The sequence below is a fragment of the Amphibalanus amphitrite genome, unplaced genomic scaffold, assembly GCF_019059575.1.
Source record: "Amphibalanus amphitrite isolate SeventyFive unplaced genomic scaffold, NRLGWU_Aamphi_draft 000342F_arrow, whole genome shotgun sequence".
Classification (NCBI taxonomy): Eukaryota; Metazoa; Arthropoda; class Thecostraca; order Balanomorpha; family Balanidae; genus Amphibalanus; species Amphibalanus amphitrite.
In genome coordinates this window covers 272127-288775 of record NW_024881837.1, presented here as the reverse complement: position 1 = coordinate 288775, position 16649 = coordinate 272127, and the positions used below count along the sequence as shown (strand labels likewise).

Below are 16649 nucleotides of genomic sequence, written 5' to 3'. Positions count from 1 at the left end.
GACCTAGTGTTCAAGACATTGTAAACACGTTCAACCGTTAGGCAAAAGTGCATTTGCTTCGCGAGTCCACACCAGACATGACTACCCCACTCATCATGCGGTGTGCTTAACGTTTAAGGTAAAGCTGCTTCATCCAAGAAAGCAATCTTCTATGAGGGGTAGAATTTATTGGCCTCGCCATCAATCAATCATGGTATCAGTAGCAGGCCGGCTCCATGATCCAGCCAACAGACCAGATGCTGGGTCCACTGCAGCATTTAGCCGAGAGATCACCGTGCGCTAAACGATTTGCTCGATAGCTTTTAATTAAACACGCAATATTGTCAGGTGTTTCTAGTCAGGTATGCGAACCGTTTGGAGGGTGACGTTTAGGCAGACTTATTAGAAATACAAGGTGCTAGATATTGAATCTCTCAGACGGTTACAGGCCTTAGGTATGCAAAAACAGACATTTTTGCATAGTTAGACGTAGTTAACTACAAAACACAAAGTTTCAAGTCTCAGAGAATGTCCTTAATTTCATTGCGAATGTATTTGTTTCTGGATGCCGCTCATGATAATCTTTTAAGAAACGGACGAATAAATGTTGAAATGCACCAGGGTGCATTTTCCTTCATGTTGTCTAATACAATTTCACTCTGACCTGACCATCACGGTACGCTGCGATAATTTTTTCTAGTTTTTTTTTTTTACCAATTTTTCTGTCTTTTATAGAACCCAGACCTGGCTGGCTGACGTCGCGCTGCCGTGAGGACCCTAGCGATGGAGGTGGCTCTCCTGCTCCTGGTACTGAGTGGATCGGTAAAGGCGGGCGACATCCTCAGCCTCCTGCCGTCCAACTGTGTTGCCGAAAATTCCGGCCAAGTAGTCCATCCCTTCGGCAATGTTCAGCCCTCCGTCAATGTCAGTGACACATTCGAAGGCATGGCAAACATCACAACCTCCGTTGTCAATCGCATCAAGAATGAAACCCTCGCAGAAGAAGCGTTTTGCACTTGCCTGACTGACAACGGTCTGAATCTGGAGACTGGCATTCGACATCAGCTACGCAGAAGCCGCCACGCTCTGGCAACCGCATACAACTGCACCAAGCAGTACAGCGACAGGATGCGTCTGCAGTTGCACTTTCCTCTGTACTACTCCATGCCCTACCGCGCGGTAGGCGCGATCTTCCAGGGCACAGTATTCGTGGTCGGCTTCCTCGGCAACATCCTCGTGGTGGTGGTGGTGTACAGGTCCCGAGCCATGCACACCCCCACCAACTGCTACCTTGTCAGCCTGGCAGTGGCGGACATCACCGTACTCATCGCCGCAGTACCCAACGAGGTCTTCATGTACTTCCTGGTAGCGCAAGCCTGGCGCTGGGGCAACGCCGGCTGCGCCATCCTCGTCTTCTTGCAGAACATGGGCATCAACGCGTCCGCGCTGAGCGTGACGGCGTTCACAGTGGAGCGCTTCATCGCCATCTGCCTGCCGCTGAAGGCGCGCACCATCTGCACGGTCAGCCGCGCCAAGCGCATCATCCTGGCCGTGTGGGTGTTCGCCTTCCTCTACTGCATCCCCTGGGTCTTCCTCACCAAGGTCAGCCCCGTCCGCTACATCGGCGTCAGCGACGTGCAGCAGTGCACCTTCAAGCTGACCCGCCAGGCCTACCTGGGCTACTTCTTTGCCGACATCGTACTGTTCTACGTGGTGCCTCTGCTGGTGAGCAGCGTGCTCTACACGCGGATCGCTGTCGTGGTCTTCCGGCCTCCGATGGTGCTCAAGCAGTCCGAAGGACCTGGCGGAGTGGTGGCGGAGGTACGCCACACAAACAACGCCAGAGCACAGGTGAGATTTGGTGGTGATACATTTGCAGAACAGGTGAGATTAAATGGCGGTACACTGGCATCACGTGTGAGATTTGGCGGAACACTTTTGTAAGTAGAAAAGGTAAGGTTTTGCAGTACATTTGTGGCACATGTGAAGAGTGATCCCAGAAAAACACATGGTGGCGATGGCAGTGGTCAGGGTACGTATTTGCATTTCTGTGACAGCACAGATAACAACTATAGCTACAGACAGCGCCCCGATGAAAGTGGTGCAGATGAACACACGGTTGAACTCAATGAAGGCTCATGTGAGGACTCACAGCAGTCCAACAAACAGCAGCACAGATCAGTCCAGCTACGCGAGAACAGATTAGAATGGTCTTTATGACCTGATGTGAAGCACAGACGAATGCTTGGCCGTTTATAGCGGGTGAGTAAACCGCTACATATGTCGAGATGTTGTTGTGAGTGGGACCCTGACGCTATCTGCACTGGTGGATTATCCGGCGAATATGGAATTATATGGTGTTAGGATAATGGAAGGTATAGGTGCTGATTCTATGTTTTTTTTCTAAGTCCCTGAAATGTAGTTATAAAGCGTTTCTTCATGTTTGTCGACTTTGCTCAGATATTCAACTTAATGAGCAACTGACAATAGTTTAAGTAGGTACGTAAGTCAAGTCAGGGCAGATTAGGCTATGCATTTATTTTGTTTTGCTCCTTGCATAAAAAACATTGGACAAGTTTATGCTCCAACTCTCTTTCAACGATCGCTTTCACAATAAAACAGCACTAAGCGAAAGATGACTAGAGCCATCAACAAACTGCCATGGAATTTAACGACACTTTCATCAGCGTTCGCCAGGGCTTCGAACTCCTGTTAAGCATTTCAAGGCTTATCGCTCTCTATCTGGATGGGCTACTTCTATCTCACTTTGATGACCCTACGGAGCGCAGGCTCACTTTCTGTTCCTGGTCTTTTTAGATCACAATTGCCAAGTTTCATTTGATAGAGATGCTGAGATTTGACGGCCAATGCAGGTCCAACTTAACCATGTGCATTGTGCACCCAATCGTAGTTTCAATTCTATATACCTATAAAATAATTTCTTTATCTGTAAGGCTGCGTGATTTCGCCAATTCGATTATTTCGAATCACTTATTTGCCTCAATTCCTGCTTCCCCATTTCTACATCGTTTTATATTTTCCCCTTTACTTTCTATCACTATAATTGTTCTCTCTCTCTCTCTCTCTCTCTCTCTCTCTCTCTCTCTCTCTCTCTCTCTCTCTCTCTCTCTCTCTCTCTCTCTCTCTCTCTCTCTCTCTCTCTCTCTCTCTCTCTCTCTCTCTCTCTCTCTCTCTCTCTCTCTCTCTCTCTCTCTCTCTCTCTCTCTCTCTCTCTCTCTCTCTCTCTCTCTCTCTCTCTCTCTCTCTCTCTCTCTCTCTCTCTCTCTCTCTCTCTCTCTCTCTCTCTCTCTCTCTCTCTCTCTCTCTCTCTCTCTCTCTCTCTCTCTCTCTCTCTCTCTCTCTCTCTCTCTCTCTCTCTCTCTCTCTCTCTCTCTCTCTCTCTCTCTCTCTCTCTCTCTCTCTCTCTCTCTCTCTCTCTCTCTCTCTCTCTCTCTCTCTCTCTCTCTCTCTCTCTCTCTCTCTCTCTCTCTCTCTCTCTCTCTCTCTCTCTCTCTCTCTCTCTCTCTCTCTCTCTCTCTCTCTCTCTCTCTCTCTCTCTCTCTCTCTCTCTCTCTCTCTCTCTCTCTCTCTCTCTGTCTTTCACGCATATATCAAATCGCTGTTATCACACCCCTATTTATTTCGTGAGGCAACATTTCTTTCAGGTTTGTGTCATGCACTTTATGCTTTTACTTAGCAGGGTTTTCATTATATTAAGAATTTTCGCAACGAAACTTGACGAAACACTTAAATTATAAGGAAGCATGGTGGAAGGAAACCTGCTCAGTAATTGCCTATGTGGACCATGCTATCTTTCAGGGGGGGTCCGTCCCTTTACCGGGCCATAGGAGGAAAATTGCTACCAAATGCTGCCAATGTGACGTCACTGGGATGGTCGAAAGCTGATTGGTCGCTGAGATTCAGGCGATGCTGTCAATTCTGGCGCACCGGCGCAGTGTTTTCCAGCCGTTGCGTGTATTGTTATACGGAGTTTGAATATTATTTATTTGATAATAATATCACTTTTTATGCGTTTGAAGATCGGAAAAGCATGCACATAAGTGGCATTCACACACTTGTCGTCTCAGAGATCATGAAGAATGACCAGCTTCAGCAGTTCAGCTCAGGTATTCAATTAATTCAACTGTATAAGCATGAGTATCATAGGCAGATCAGCCCCGTTTCAGCTCAACCCGGTTTAACCTTTTTTGTCATTTTTGGCTTTCAAAGGGAGCATGATAAACTCATATTAAGTTGTAAAATGCCTTAGCATTTTAATGAGAAGGAGAATGGAGATGGAATAGTTGTAAATTGTTTCGGAAGTGGCTAGCTTCTATAAATATTAATGCTTTGTGAAAATAACAACTTATTTGTCAAATTAGATAGTATCAAATAACAAATCAATCAATGCTTACCTCCCAGACTGGAAAAAAAATTCACACACTGTCAGATGCGTCAGGGCCCAGGGGCATTCGGGTCTCAAAATTCAGCGCAAGTGATTTCTCACCAAAATTTTGGCACATCTTTTGTGCAAAGTTGAAGCTCATTGTTACTTCTTTTCAATATTAGTTGCCAGATTTTATAATTGTATCTAAACTTTCAAATTTTGGATGCAAATTTTGAATTTAAAAGGATTTCTGACATGCTTATTGCTGAAAATCCCATTCTTGTTTATGTAAATGTTATGTAATTGACATTTGCTAACTAAACAAGCTCATCCTTGTCTAATGTCTATATATTGGTTTCTATTTATACCACCTGTGCTACTACTAATTTCTATTTGTTGAGACTATTTACCTAATGCATTTGCTTCATATGATTTTATACGCAGACGCACCTGTGCATGGAACAGTAATGCCAGACCCAAATTCAAAATATTAATGGAAAATTGTGTTATTTGCTTGTTTCACTTGAATTCTGAGTCAGGCCTGCAATCAATACATAAATATGAAATAGGTACATGTTTTGAGGCTTCATATCAGCACATAGAAAAGGCAATCGAAGAAAAGGCACCTTTGGGCATTGATTATTTTTGCTTGCCATCGCCTAGTCAATTTTTTCATGTTGTATTATGTTAATAAACTTGGTAATGTGTTTTGCAGGTCCGGGGCTGGTCCTCTGGCGTGCAGGACGGCGAGGAGTGGCTACCTGCACATAACAACACAATGACTGGCACCGAGCTGAGGGTATAAAATCACATCATATCGACTTCAGCATCTGTCTCCCAGCTTTGGAGACGTCGCCCGACTCCCGAGTCCCTGAGTGGCGAGCGCCAGTTTCCGAAAGGAAGTTGAGGAAGGCAACCCGAAAGCACCCGCTGGGCTGCCGACACTCCTGCGCTGCCAGCAGGGCGTGCTGCGCAGTAAAGCCTCGCTGCGTGGTCTGTACGACATCCGACACCGGCACCCAGACGTGCAGTTTCTGATGACATCCCACCTCAACCAGGGCTGCCCCGAGAATCTGCTAGTGCTGACTGCCTGCTGCTGAGGCCGACCTGCCGGACCTGTCGCCGCCCTGGTGAGCCTGAGCCGCCCTGGGACTTGCTGCCACCCCAGCGGGCCTGCCGCCGCGTCTACGCTACCGCCCTGGTGAAACAGGTCCGTCGTCGCCCTGCCGGACCTGTCGCCGCCCTGGTAAACCTGCTGCCGACCTGTCGCACTTGCCACCGCCCTGGTGAATCTGCTGCCGACCTGCCTGACCTGTCGCTGCCGTGGTGAACCTGTTACTGACTTGCCGGACCTTTCTCGCCGCCTTGACGAGCTTGGGGAGCCTGTGCTGAGGTGCCACCGCTCTGTTTCACGTGTTATGTTGCCCGGTTCCTGGCTGTCGCGGAGTCAATCGGCACATTGTGTTTGGAGAGGCGACATCTTGTACAACTTTCCGACAGTTCGGAGCATTTTATTGTACCTACTCAAGTCGCAAGAGATTAGGCTTGTGCCTTATTTGTCCTCTACCAATCTGTCCAATATGTTTTTTTTTTATAACTACGATTTATGGTATGACATAAACCGGTATATTGTGTACGCATTTGGTTCGTTCCAGTCAGAAGTTTGGAATGTGTACATATACTTGTGTTACCTACGGTACAATTTCGGTTTGTGCAGTTCACACAACCTCTCTTAATTATGGGGCGAAATAGACGCAAAACCAGGGCTGCGGAGTCGGAGTTAGAGTCGGTAGGAGTTGATTACCCAGCCCGGAGTCGGAGTTGGTTTTTGGAAGTCGCGGTTGGAGTCAGAGTCACCAGAAATCCATTGACTCCGAAGCCTCGCGCAAAACTATGGCGATTTTCATCTACGAGAGGGCCGCCGATGTGCTGGCCGGATCACCGGCGGGGCGTACGTTGGCTCGGTCCGATCCCAATAATGTGGCCAAATCTTTGGTTCGAGTAACAGCTGGTCCTGATTTGCTTCACTGAGGAAACATCACACCGTTCTGCCTTGCATCGGACATCAAAACTGCACTAAAATCCGCTGAAAACGTATTTTAACGTCCGTCCTCCATAAGGCATTTGCCTTGCCAACATTTCCTTACTTTACGATAGGAGCCCGAGATTTTATGAGAACACGTGCAGTGCTTGTTTCATGGATGCACTCTCATTATTCGGCGCAGTCCGAGAGGTGAAAAGGAAGAAAGCACCCATAAAGATCATCACTAACATACGCAGCTGAATAATTTCACCGGGCACGGTAGGTACTGCATTGCCGAGGGAGAGCCTTGTGCAACATCGAGTGCACAGCTTTATTTGCCTTTTCTACTTATTAGTTTCCAGAACCATGATTCTAAGCAGGCACAAGCAATTTGTTTACTCTAGTGTTGGATTTTTTATTAGCAATGCCTCACGTTCTTTCATATCTTTCAGCAGTACCTGAGAAATGTGTTTGCTTTCACATTTATGTTTGCGTTTTGCGAAATAATGACAGAATTTCGCCCCAATGGCATGACTTCTTTCCCACTCTGTAGCTTGCAATTTTCGGGCAATATTCGCCTCCTCCTTTGTAAGCCGGGTTTCGTATATTTACCCGGCAAACATTCCCCTTCAGTGCCAGATGAAAAGGCGGGGAGCATCTATATTTGGAATGTGTACTGCCATGCAGATGAAGCGCCCGCGGGGAGTCCTAAGGGATCTATAATTGCCGTGCGTGGCAGAAAGCGAGCAAATGCAGGTAATCAACTGTAAGTATGGTGCTCTCTCCCTCTATTTTTCTCTCTCCCTCCCTCCTCTCTCTCTCTCTCTCTCTCTCTCTCTCTCTCTCTCTCTCTCTCTCTCTCTCTCTCTCTCTCTCTCTCTCTCTCTCTCTCTCTCTCTCTCTCTCTCTCTCTCTCTCTCTCTCTCTCTCTCTCTCTCTCTCTCTCTCTCTCTCTCTCTCTCTCTCTCAGGGCTTGCGTGCTTTGCTCAACGTCCTCCATTGGTGTTGACTGTTGACTGTTGAGCGGCATGCTTTGTCTTGCCGGACGACCTTTGCACTTCAAAGGATGAAGTACTGGGGATTAGCATTGTAGTCGGTAAGGGGCTAAGGCTTGACTCTCCCCAAGTAATCCAACCCCTCATTCGTCAGCACTAAACCATCCTTATCCTTGAACACACCGTGTCGGACTGGCCCATGGTCACCCAGTCTGCATGCAGGTACTCTCTGTTTACGTTTTTCTTTTTAGCATGTCTGTAAATATGTAATAACAAGAAATAGGTAAAATGTATTTGTTTATTTTAATATAAACTTATTGACTCATCTTTACTGGCACTCTATATGTATATAGTACTGATGGGCAGTGTTCTTTAATAAGGCGACGCTGTATCTGCAGTCAGTTTCAACTGTCGAATATGGTGAACGGGTGCGTCAGCTTTAATGGGGTTGGCTCATACTGCGGAGGAACCTAAATTTAATAGGACGCCAGCCACTATATCAACAAAACCCTCCTCGCTGCTCGCAACAAAGGCAATGGGCTCCCTGGCATACAAACAGTTTCATTTATGGGCCTCTGAAGCGAATGAGGTTATAGAAAATGATTTAAGTTTATCATTGGGAATAGAGTTTGGATATTGATTACGATATATATTTTCACAGACATTTGATTGGCCCTCATTAGAAAACAACGCGACCACAGACATTCATATGTGCGGATGTCTCCATTATATCAAGGAGCCTTTTTGCTTTCGCAATTCTTGTTTATTTCATGCAATATTTTTCACTGAAGATCAGAATCTCCAGGTCACGAGCAGCGCAGAGCGAGAGTAGAGAGGTGGCACTGTCAAATTTAGCACTGATGTCTTTATTTTGCGCCGGGCGAACTTCATCGATATTTGCGGGAGAATATCAAATAGGGTTTCAATTGCCCGCCGTCATTCTGCATTCAATCGACATAAAAACCGTCGCCATAACTCACTCTATAAACCGGAGCAGGTCAATACAGACTGACCCGTTTGGTTACACCACATGAGCGGTGGGGTCTGCTGGTCGTGCACCCGGTTGCCCACGGCTTTCCACTACCGATACCCAAGGCTGACACTATATATATCCACTCTAGCGATACCTACTTCCCGATACGCCAGCTGAACGCAAGGTCTTTGCTCGTTAATGCTGTCCAATATACGGTTTCAAAGGTAATGGATACTGCATTTCTAATGTTATACGAGGTGGACTTCCGTATGGTTTGCCGTTAATGGTAGCTCATATGGGTGATTTTCCCCCGAAGTTCACTAAACTGTCGTCTCTATAGGCGGCGAGACCAACTCCGCGCCTGAAAGTCAACTAATTATGCATGTAGCGATTGCTAGTACTACCTTCATTACCGGCTACACGACGCAGATACTTGCTTGTTTCATGGGTATCTTGGAACACGGTTGATACTTCAAAAGCTGCGACGATTTACACATGGGCACACTCAACTGCAGCATTTACTTTGACCACGACTCGATCCAATGACTCACAGAACTCACAATACAGCCTAATTGGATCGTGACTCGGATAAAATTGTAGTCTTTAATTATGATATTCGTGACGGCAACCCTCACAGAACCCAAAGTCACGCGTTGACTGTTGACTGTGTCCATCGTATTCGATGGGTATGATCCGTTAGCTGTCTGTGTGTCAACGGAAAACCATTACCCAAAGTGAGCGTGGTGTGACACCTGCGTGTTGTTTGGATACAGCACGACCGCCAGCCGGTTATCGAGTGTTGAACATAGAGGCTACTCATTGGTCGGACATGTCAATGCGAAGCAGCAAAATCCATATCAACCAGCCATGTGTCATGATTCGTGAATAAAAGACAATGGCTTCGGCATGCTTCCCCGATATACACTCTACAGTTACAAACAACAATAACACGAAAAATAAATACCTTTGCCATCCTTCCATTGTTGTACGATTATTGTGCCGCGACCAAATCTGTGTCGGTATTTCATTTGCTTTTTCATGCTGTCGTAGGATTCCTGGAGTGACTTTTTTATTTGGTTGAAAGTGGAAATTTGCTTTCAAAATTACCCAGAGGAATGTAAGTTATCTTTGATATTTACGGTTTGTTTCATTTGCCATCTTTCTAGACACGTAAACACGTGCGGCGAAGAGGTGAACAGATTTTGTCACGTGTCAAGAGTAGGTACTTGGAGACATTCGGTGGGTCAATTTCCGGAGCGCACCATCGATTTCCTCAGGAAGGATATGGAGCTTACCTAATACCTAACTTACAAGTTAGATGGCTCAGCCATGTCACCACATCATTTCGTGAATGCTTGGGAGTTCGTGCGTGTGTGCGTGTGTTTGTGTTGATGTTGGTGTGAGTCAGGGTGTCTTTTGTGCTGGGTATTCGTTTCAGCTGATGCAACAACTTCTAAAACGACAAATTTTCAGCTGAAGAAAAGTTGTTGCCCAGCCTTGCGTTGTGTCAACCAGGGCTGCGGAGTCGATGGATTTTAGGGTGACTCCGACTCCGACTCGGACTCCGGCTTTAAAAATCGACTCCGACTCCGACTCCAGCTCCGACTCCGACTCCGGACGGTTCTATTAACCCGCGCCCTGGTGGGGTCTGTTTATAACGCGACCTGGTGGGGGGGGGGGGCTATTTTTTGCCCCCCCCCCTCGTATCTCCGAAACTACTGGACGGATCCGCAAAATTCAAACGGCGTTCGATAGCCCTGTCAAATTTGTCGAGGGAAACCAAATTTTATTGACCTCGGGGTCACCGATGACGTCACAGGTCAGGTCAAAGATAAAATGTTTCACCGTTCACGGGGCTTCTAGGGAAAGCGCTATAACACCGAGTAAAACGCATTTTGTCGAAAATCAGCGATAAGACGTCAGTTGTTTAGTACATAGGTATGTTGCTATTAGAGGTCACTGGTCATACCAGGTCAGGTCACAGGTCAGGTCACCAAAGGTCACCAAGGGTCACCACATGAACCCAACTTTACTAAGGTTGTGCGATGCATGTTTTATGGCCAGTTTTTCATTTCCAACCCAATGGTGTTGGTTATAAGACCATCAGGTACGGTTTAGGTCACTTTCTGGTGGAGGTCAGGTCAAGGTCAGGTCAAAAAAGGTCAAATTTCAAAGTTGATATTTTTGCATAAAATGGGTATCGATTCGATGCAGCTCGTCACGGGGAGTCCAATGGTGGTCTTTGTTTTGCACTACGAGGTCTAGAATTGCTAAAAATTGAGTTTGAAAATTTGACGTCATCAATTTTGAACAGTTTTTTCGCTATAACTTCGCCAAAAAAAGAGGTATCAATCTAAAATTTGGTATGTGGATGGAAGGCGGTAAGGACTATCACATATATTCCGGTTTTTGCGAAATTCAAAAAACTTTTTGGATTTTTTGACTATTATATCCCAAAAATCTATTTTTTGATTTTTGGGGGTCAAAATAAAAAAAATAAAAAATCCGAGATGGCAGTGTTGTAGCCCTGTTAATTCTACAGCTTTTATATCCAAATATTTTTCTGTATTTGCAAAGCTATAGGCCTGACAGCTCTTCCCGCGAAACCCTTTTTTTGGTCGAAAACGGCAGAACATGACGTCACTCTGACGTCATTTCCGGCCAACCTATCATAGCTTTTGGAAAAAGTTTTGGTCACAATGTGTAAAATTGATGTCCGGGAGGGTACTGAAAGTTTGGTGACGATCGGCGCAGCGGTTCTGGAGATATATCGAAAAGTCTGGAGGGGGGGGGGCAAAAAATAGCCCCCCCCCCACAGGTCGCGGGTTAAAATCCATATCGTGATACTGAAGCTCATAATGGATATGTTTTATTTTGCCTGAAACGATCCTTAGTGCGTTACAGGGCTTTGCGTTGCAAATATGCATAACAACAATATTCAGAATTAACAAGCAGGTTCTGGGGAATTCACCGTAGTCTGCTTCTTTCACTGCAAAAACGTTCGTCCAAAACAGCGAAGTGGTCATTTTTTCGACAAAATCTAATTTCGAGAGGAGTATCGTCAGTTCAGCAGGTGCAGTGCATGACGTGGAGCCATGCAGCGTTAACTCCGACTCCGGAGTCGGAGTCGGTAAGATTTTGACGACTCCGACTCCGACTCCGACTCCGGGCAGAATTGTCGACTCCGACCGACTCCAACTCCGACTCCGACTCCGACTCCCCAGCCCTGGTGTCGACTGTTGCAGACTGCAAAGGCACACATATTTTTATATGCATATTTGGTGCGAAGCTATTTTCGAGCATTCATGTCATGTGAGACAAAGCTTCAGAGCTTTTAAAGGTGATTGTGATATTTTTGAGAAATAGGGGAGACCCGGCATTCGCATATTTTTCTTTATTGCGCAGGTGATCAAGATGCTGGTGATGGTGGTGTCTCTGTTCGCGCTGCTCTGGCTGCCCTACCGCAGCATGCTCGTCTACAACTCCTTCGCCCAGACGGCCGAAGACAAGTACATGGACCTGTGGTTCCTCATGTTCGCCAAGACATGCGTCTACATCAACAGGTAGGCTCTTATGAGTGAGTTCTGAAAAAGGTGAAGTGAAGGAGGGAAGTGAAAGAAAGATTTCAACCCAAGCCTCTAGGCTTGGTGATTCGGAACAAATCAGGCATATATCCGCTTTGCCAGCACAGGGCTGCAGATAGCTCAATGATACTCTAATGACTGACTTTCTTTGCCAGCCCTTTCTGCTCTTTTTCGGTACTTATCGCATTTTACATTCATTGAGCGACTCTAAAGTGCCCTGATTGAGATATAACTTAGGGGCGGACGATCGGCACCAGTAGCCAATGTATGACCAACCTAAAATGTTTCGGCTGGGCAAAAAAAAACTGTCAGAACGCCTAAAAGTGCAGATCAGGTTCAAGGTTTGATTTACTCTAAGCTTACCGAACGAAAATAGCTTACCTCCCCATAATTCAAACAGATGATTAATAACTCCTTGTTTTCCACGTGGTTGAGCAAATAAATGTCAAAAGGCTCGGCCGTTTTAGCCACATGTTCACCATTAAACACTTTTGACTAGCATCTACGGACAGACCATAAGAGGCGAGATTATCGCCCTTCGACACTTATCAGAGCAAAAAAAGTCAACCAATAGTTCTTGTTAGCTTTTTTACTTGTGTCCTTGTGTGTTTCCATGCTCTGGTCAGTGATGCCGTCAACTGCCTGTTTTCTAGCCCTTATTGCCGCTGAGGTACGCTTTGTCAGACACGGTTATTTTCCGTTCTATACATAAATTGTCGTGAAGAGAAAAAAGTTCGCTTGCTGCTACGTACACCTGAATGCAGAGACAGCATCTCTGTATTGTGGCCCGTCATTATCACCCCACCCGGCGCTGCTCAATACCGTCATTGGGCTCGTCCCGCCATATTCAGCGAGCGATTCTTTTCAGTCGGACCGCGCCGGTCTCCACTGGCTACAGAATATTACCCTCAGTTCCCCGTACCCGGCCAGTACTGTGCTCGTCTCAACACGGGTCTCTTGTTACAGCGCCATCAATCCGATTCTGTACAACGCCATGTCGGCCAAGTTTCGTCGAGCGTTTCGTCAGGCGTTCCGTCTAATCCGGTGTAAGTGGAAAGAAGTAATATCCTTAGAGCGATTACTGCATGGGAAATTGTCATTTATGAAGACACATTCATATGCCTTTCCAATGGGTTAAAATCAACTCACGCCCTGTCCTAAGTGAAGGACTTTGGTGGGTCTAAGTGGGGAGGGAGTTGGTCTCAAAACGCCCTGTTTTACCCCTTTGACATGTGGGTTCCTTTTGTGACAGGTAAGCAGCGTCCTGCAGCCTATTATGGTATGGAGGTGATCAGCAGTGGTCTGCAACGCTCTGGAGTGACGGTTCGTGGCACTCCGGGCCGGGCGGTACACCGCTCCTACGTGTAACTCGTCGTTTGCGTGTGAGTCGCGCGATACACCGCTCATATGTGTAACCCCTCGTCCGAGTGTGAGCCGAGTGATACATCACTCAGCTGCTCTGAGAATCATTTAGACAGTCTGATTGCTGGGAGCGCCGCAGTAAGACCGCGTGTGGGGGACGGGGGTATTGAATGGATCAACTCCTGTCTCCAGGTAACATCATACGTGTGAGGAACTACATATATGAAACAATCACACGAGAGGACATGACGTATTACCGTAAGCTACACTGTACTGACCTGTGACAGACTATATGACTTGTGAAATATGTGTAAGATTCAAGCTCACTGGAAGATCTCACCAACGTGTAAATCATTGCTACTTTTTTCTAAAAACTTATGTACAGACAGCTGAATGTTTATTTAGGTAGGTACTCGTTATTGGAGCATTTATATATGTTTTGTGTTTTTACAATATCAGCAGAAAAAAAAAGACAAAAATAACGTTCCTTGGGGATTTTCTCGATCATTTTTTTTTGGGGGGGGGGGGGAAATGGAACAAAAGTGAGTATCGAAAGGTAGTGTTGATTTGTTGTAAATCAAGAAATCTACCTCAGCGTTGGCTGGGCTACGTCCTTTCCCACGTCTGCTGCGGCAAGTTGCGCTATCCATTTCACATGTACTCGTATGTAGGTATATGTTACCCTATCATAAATGACTACATTATCCGCTTATACATATATTAACAACATATGTAGTTCATGATACTCACAACTGACAACCGCATATGAATGCTTTCAATGAGGTTCTTGAGATTGGTATTAGATACACGCAGAAATAATATCCGGGCTAACGGATACCGCTTTGTCGGTAACTTCGTTTCAGGTTCGATATATTGTTTTACATACTACTACATACGTTATGTGTTTATAACTACGAACTGATAAGATGTTATAATGTCTAATGGTTTAATCGGCATTGTTATGTGACACTATTGATGTATTCTATATGTGTATTGTGTATTACACTATGTATGTCATTATGTTCTCATGTGTACCCAATGGAATGCTTTAGGTGGTAGGAAGTCGGGGATAGAATACCTGATTTCATGTTTACTTTAATAGTTGTTTGAGTACTTTGTGAAATTTGTATTGCAATATTATACTTGAAGCCTAAAACAAGCCCTCAAATGTTCTCACCAATGTTCGTGTATGTTTAAGGATGTTTCCGTTGTAGGTTTGTTTCGGAAGTAAAATGTTTAACCCTCGCCGGACCTATTGGGTTTCTAGCGCCGGCCGGGGGGGGGGGGGGTTACGACCCACCTCATCGTTTCGCCCCTGGTGGAGCTAGCGCGTCGCAGAAAAACGAGCTATCGAGCGTGTACGAGCTATCGCGAAAAAAAATCCTAGGGGGGGGGGCGGGGGAGAGTGGCACCCCCCCCTCTCGGCCGGTGAGGGTTAAACAAATTTATGTGATGTTTTCTTCTTGGTGTGCTATGTTTATTGTGATGTTAAATTTCATCTCTGTTATCAGTTACGTCTCCACAAATGTTTTTGAAATGTGTAAGCTTCGTAAAAATAAAAAAGGGCAGCAAAAGCGACACAGTTGTTACCCTATACCCGATTTGTAAACATGATCTTCAAGGGTCATATTTGAATACATGTGCTAATACAATGTTCTCGCGTTACTTGATTCAATTAGCTAGCAGAAGAGCTCAAAACGAAAGAATAGGGACTAGGGTGGTGAGTTTTTTTCACAGACGAAGCTATTGACAGACCTGGCCAATTTCTCGGCAAGCTGTCTCATGAGACAGGAGCCATGGCTTTAATTTCAGTTAAACACGCGGTGGCCATGCTTAGATTATAAATGCAATGCCTTCCTGTTAGTTATAACTAAACAGATACCTACTCCGAAGGGGCGTATGCACTGTACAGATATAAACACGACAACTTGTCACGTCAAATGCGCCAAGTATTTTGCGCGTTACAAAACACAGAGTTCACAGCCAAATAAGTACCTGCAGGCAAACGATGAAATACTCGAATGCGAACGAGTTACGGTATTTGTCAGCATATTGCACAGTTGTACAATGTACACACACAGAAACTTTTGACGGCTGCAAGCCATACATTTAACAAGTCTAAAATTAATGATATTTCAAAATTTAACGCCGTTGTTTTGGTCGTTGAGAATTTTCCACAGCCCATTGAAGCCTAGTTTAATGCTTTAGAAACGCTAAATGGTTGAATAGATGAAAGGTTGCCTAGCAGCGCCAGCCGCCAACCGCCGGTGAAGCCTATACCAACATACACATAGCAACTTACTGGAATACGTTGACATGATAGACCCTCCACTCTAACTTTTCCCGAGCACCCGGTTCACATAATTGACTGTAAGCAGAAAACAGGGTCTTCCGTGCTTTGGTTTGATAATGATAAATCATCATTCGATGATCAAACGATGAGATGCTGGCCCATGGTCGTTACTTAGAACTCAGCTAAAAAAAAAAACGTAGGTAAAGGTAAGCATAGTCGCACAAACACGTTGACATGCCTGATCATGAAGTATGAACTCCACGGCTAAAACGACACACATCGTTCGCCATCGTCCTATCCGTACATATATGTACTGACGGGATACGGACGGACCGTAACGGGCTTGTAGGCGACCAAAGAGCGCAAAGGACGGAAGTCGGTGGCACTTATCGGCTAGCAATAACGATCCTGTTGGCATTTCCTAGCCTGGATCCCTGCCGTAAAACGGAGAGAGAAAGAGAGAAAGAGAGAGAGAGAGAGAGAGAGAGAGAGAGAGAGAGAGAGAGAGAGAGAGGGAGAGAGAGAGGGTTTATAGGAGAGAGGAAAGGAGCATGCATGTTAGTGCGTGTAAGGACCTGCGTTCTTGCGAGTGTGACCCTTCGCTGTAATAGGGAACTATATAAGGTTCGGTATTACCTCGAATAAGACACGTTTGTTTTAGACAAAGCAGAACTTGCGAATATGTGGTCTAAATGGACGTTGTTCAATAGGTGTGTACCACTACCTACTTCTCTTGGCCTATCTTATCCATATCTAGATATGTATAACGATATGAGTCACATATATAGGGACTTAGTGCGACCCCCCCTCCCTCATTTTCTCTCCGAGAAACAAATACACGAGACTGCTCGAGAGCGGACAGCTCGCCCACTACTTGATCATCGATCCATACTTCCTTCTCGCGTCGTCACAAGACTCCAATCAGCGACGAATGTTGACATTCAGATGATATGATAGATGCACGAATAGATGGCCAATGAACCTGCAGTGACTGTCATGTGGTCAATGTCCTGTGCATGGGGAAGTGGAGACTGGAGAGGAAGGGAGGGACAG

The 16649-nt window shown here is 45.8% G+C and overlaps 1 protein-coding gene and 1 long non-coding RNA gene across 2 annotated transcripts; both read left to right on the top strand.

Annotated features, from left to right (window-relative positions):
* Positions 1 to 591: 591 nt before the first annotated feature.
* Positions 592 to 13800, top strand: LOC122389041 (thyrotropin-releasing hormone receptor-like). Its single transcript, XM_043380699.1, has 4 exons — positions 592 to 1800; positions 11763 to 11920; positions 12908 to 12987; positions 13194 to 13800. The coding sequence occupies exons 1-4, from the start codon at positions 763 to 765 to the stop codon at positions 13307 to 13309; spliced, it is 1392 nt and encodes a 463-aa protein (XP_043236634.1). The 5' UTR covers positions 592 to 762; the 3' UTR covers positions 13310 to 13800.
* LOC122389054 lies at positions 3804 to 6002 on the top strand. Its single transcript, XR_006257905.1, has 2 exons — positions 3804 to 4106; positions 5082 to 6002. It is a non-coding gene; the product is annotated as an uncharacterized LOC122389054 (long non-coding RNA).
* Positions 13801 to 16649: the final 2849 nt, after the last annotated feature.